The 3,585-nt window shown below is 42.1% G+C and overlaps 1 protein-coding gene across 1 annotated transcript; it reads right to left on the reverse strand.

Moving 5' to 3' along the window:
- Positions 1 to 397: 397 nt before the first annotated feature.
- On the reverse strand, positions 398 to 1,155 carry LOC123852115 (transcription factor BTF3-like). The gene has a single exon (XM_054510229.2). It carries the CDS (start codon positions 1,132 to 1,134, stop codon positions 646 to 648), a length of 489 nt encoding a protein of 162 aa, XP_054366204.2. The 5' UTR covers positions 1,135 to 1,155; the 3' UTR covers positions 398 to 645.
- Positions 1,156 to 3,585: the final 2,430 nt, after the last annotated feature.

Below are 3,585 nucleotides of genomic sequence, written 5' to 3' on the forward strand. Positions count from 1 at the left end.
AACCAACTGCCTGCGATATTCTGTTTATAGAGAGATCCAGATCTTCTTACATCTCAGGCTGGTTTCGTGGGTGCTCAGAGTGGTCTGGTAGATATCCAGCTCAATTCCGGGGACCAGCTGAAATAGGGTCCCCTACTCCTCCACCATCTTTCCCCCCTCCAGTAAACATGTTTTATTAAAAGACTATACTATACTGTGGTGAAAAAAAATTATGAAATACACTTATCAATTTGCTAATCTTGAATGCTGGTGTAACAGGTCACAATTGCTTACTTATTAGCTTTCAGTAGAAATTAAGGTTTCTAAGAGTTAAAAATTCTAATAAAGCAAACAACAGTGCAAGAAAGTAAGATGTGTGTTTTTGGTAAAAAGAAAAAATATGAGGAATAGAAATACATTTTTTTTTTATTAACCTTGTTTCAAACTTTATTCCCAGGCTTCTTCAGCTTAACTAGCTGCAAAGAATGAATTGTGTATAAGCAAAAACTGAAAAGAGCTGCAGTGTCCAAGGGGCTTGGGCTTAAAAATATTAGAGATCTAGATTTTATCAGATCCACGAACAAAATTTTAAAAAGCAGTCATAATATAAAATAGCAGCTCCCAGTAACTTCTTCAAGTTTTATGTTCTTCAGAAGTTGACTCAATTCAGTTTGCTTCATTCTTGGAAGCTTCATCAAAATTCTCCACAAGATCTGGAACTTCATCATCATCATCCTCTCCGGTAGCAAGTGGTGCTTTTCCATCCACAGATTGTTTGGGCAGAGCTTCAGCCAGTCTTCTTAAACTAGTCAGACTGTCTGCACCAAGTTGGTTTAAGATACTGGGTAGCATTTCTGTCAGCTGCTTTGTCTCAGCATGGCCTGTAATGGTGAAAGTGTTCGCTGCCAGTGATGCCTGAACTTTGGGGTTGTTAAAGTGGATCACTGTTCCTTGGTTTGTGAACATATTCACTTCTTCAATACCAGAGATGTTGTTTACCCCTAACTTCTTTAAGGAGAACTGAAGTTTTTTATCATCTGCTGTAGCCGTTCTATGAACCACCTTCTTCTTTCGGCGAGCAGTTCCTTTCCCACCAATGCACACTTGTGCTTGCAGTTTGGCGAGTTTCTCCTGGTTCATGATAGTTTCTTTCATCTGAGGCTCCTGTCCTCGGGTTCCGCCCTAGAAATACATTTTTATTGAGGGAAAAGAAAGTAATTTTGTCCCAAAGTGAGGGTGGTTGGTTATTTATTTATTTATTTATTTAGAAAGTGAGAGAGGGAGAGAGAGTGAGAGAGAGGGAAGGAGAGGCAGAGAGGGAGAGAGAGAATCTTAGGCAGGCTCCACACCCAGTGCAGAGCTCGATCTCATGACCGTGTGATCCTGACCTGAGCGGAGATCAAGAGTCAGACTCTCAACTATCTGAGCCACCCAGGCGCCACAGGCGTGGTTATTTAAAGAGGGAAAACTGAGGACAACATTTGAGTGTGAAAAAGAAAGATGTAGAAGTTTCATGAAAAAAAAATCTTGGGGAAGGAATTTTTTTTTAAGTATTTTAGAGAGAGAGAGAGAACTCGCACAAGCAGGGGGAGATGCAAAGAGAATCCTCAAGCAGACTCCCCACTGAGCACGGAGCCCAACGCAGGGCTCTATCCCAGGACGCTGAGATCATGACTTGAGCAGAAATCCAGTCAGCCACTTAAACTACTGAGCCACCCAGGTGCCCCCTTCGGGAAGGAATCGAGTTGGCCACTTAAACTACTGAGCCACCCAGGTGCCCCCTTTGGGAAGGAATTTTATGTGTGGTCAGGACCGACTAAGACTGGAATGAATAAGGTGCAGTTTTTGCTGGTTTTTTGTTTGTTTTTTTTAATTTATTCTTTTACTTTACTTACTAGTGAATTGTTTATTTGTATCTTTTGCACAATTTCTTTTGGAATGAGTAAGTTTTAAGATCAAGAGTAAGTTGGCGCAACATTAGAATTTGGTTTTCTCTCTGCTTAAAGGACAAAGTTGTTTTTTTGGTTTTTTTTTTAAGACTTTTGGTCTGCTTAACTTTTTGACCTCGAACATTCCAAAAGATTGGCTAAACTAACTAGGCGGATTTGACATGTCCAATTGCATGGGAAGCATTGTCAAATAAGAAGTAATACTAAACTTTCTCGATGTTGTATTTGTAAGATCATGGCACATGGGGGTAAAATCCATTCTATTTCTATAGTAATGACCCCTCATTGCCGGACCTTTGCCATCCTGATGTCCTGGTAACATGACAACAGTCAGCTCCTCAAGCAGAGAAATTAAGGTGGATAAACAATGGATGTAAATTAAACAAACAGGGCTATGGGAAACCCAAGACAACTGCTTGGTTCTTCCTGGCTACCCTGACAAACCCCATTTTTTGGTGTTTGCATTCCTTTGCCCACCATAGGGCATTTAAGATGACTCAAATTATAAATGGACATTGGTGGAAAGATTTCTAGAATATAGCAAAAAACAGTCTACCAGCAATGTCTGACTTCTCAGGTCCATAATCCTGGAAAAACTGTTTTTGTCTCCAGGGGCCTCCGACCTCCTTCCTCTGGACACTTTGAACACCTGCCGCTGGATTTTTTAACAGCCACCAAGTATGGGTTACCAATATGTTTTTGTTCTTGCTTGTATGTTTTCTGGATGGGTTGAAACTTTTCCCTGCTGCAGGTCTGATGCCCTCACCGTGTGGGGAGAAAAATGTTAAAAATGTGTTTCCCACTTGGGATATATCTTCTATAATCTCCAGTGATTGAAGCTCCCACTTCACTGGACAGATCATATAATGCCTCATGAAAATCTTGCAGACTTCCTGGAATTCCATCAGTATACAACCTTCCGCTGATCCCCTTGTCTCGTTCTAGTATGCCCAGCTACTGTTAAGCTTCTTTTTTTTTTTTTTAAAGATTTTATTTATTTATTTGACAGAGAGAGACACAGCGAGAGAGGAACACAAGCAGGGGGAGTGAAAGAGGGAGAAGCAGGCTTCCCGCCGAGCAGGGAGCCTGATGCGGGGCTCCATCCCAGGACGCTGGGATCATGACCTGAGCCAAAGGCAGGTGCTTAACGACTGAGCCACCCAGGCACCCCTACTGTTAAGCTTCTAAAGTCTTATGCTCAAGCCTGTCATCAATAGGTTAAAGAAGCTTTCTCAGATCCTAATTCAAAGGAACCTGTTGGCCACAGTCTAAAGCCCAGTGACTGGGTATTCTAGAAACCTCATCAGAGGAAGACAGCCCTCGAGCCCCATTGGAAAGGACCCTACCAAATGTTCCTGATGACTAACACTGCGCAAAACTAGAAGGTATTGAGCCGTGGGTACACATCACACAGCTAAAGGAGGCTCACTATCGATCCTGTACAGATGCTGGAGACCTCCAAGTCAAGTTGACGAGGAAGAGAAGTAGCTGACTTCTAGGTAGACTGCTTCCACCCAAGATGACCGATCGACTTCATACTTTACTCTGGTTTCTCTTCAGATCATATAAATCTTTTGACTTCATACTTTAAACACGACAGTCTTCTTCCTTTCCTTTCCTTTACTCTGGTGTTGGCCTGGAAGACAACACGCTCATC

This window comes from Mirounga angustirostris, unplaced genomic scaffold (genome assembly GCF_029215605.1).
Source record: "Mirounga angustirostris isolate CCGP_5_RB_7025 unplaced genomic scaffold, mMirAng1.0.hap1 SCAF_10, whole genome shotgun sequence".
In the NCBI taxonomy this organism is placed as follows: Eukaryota; Metazoa; Chordata; class Mammalia; order Carnivora; family Phocidae; genus Mirounga; species Mirounga angustirostris.

Bases quoted from the DNA above. Each gene is read 5' to 3' on its own strand.
- LOC123852115 (XM_054510229.2), bottom strand. From the start codon at position 1,134: ATGAAAGAAACTATCATGAACCAGGAGAAACTCGCCAAACTGCAAGCA.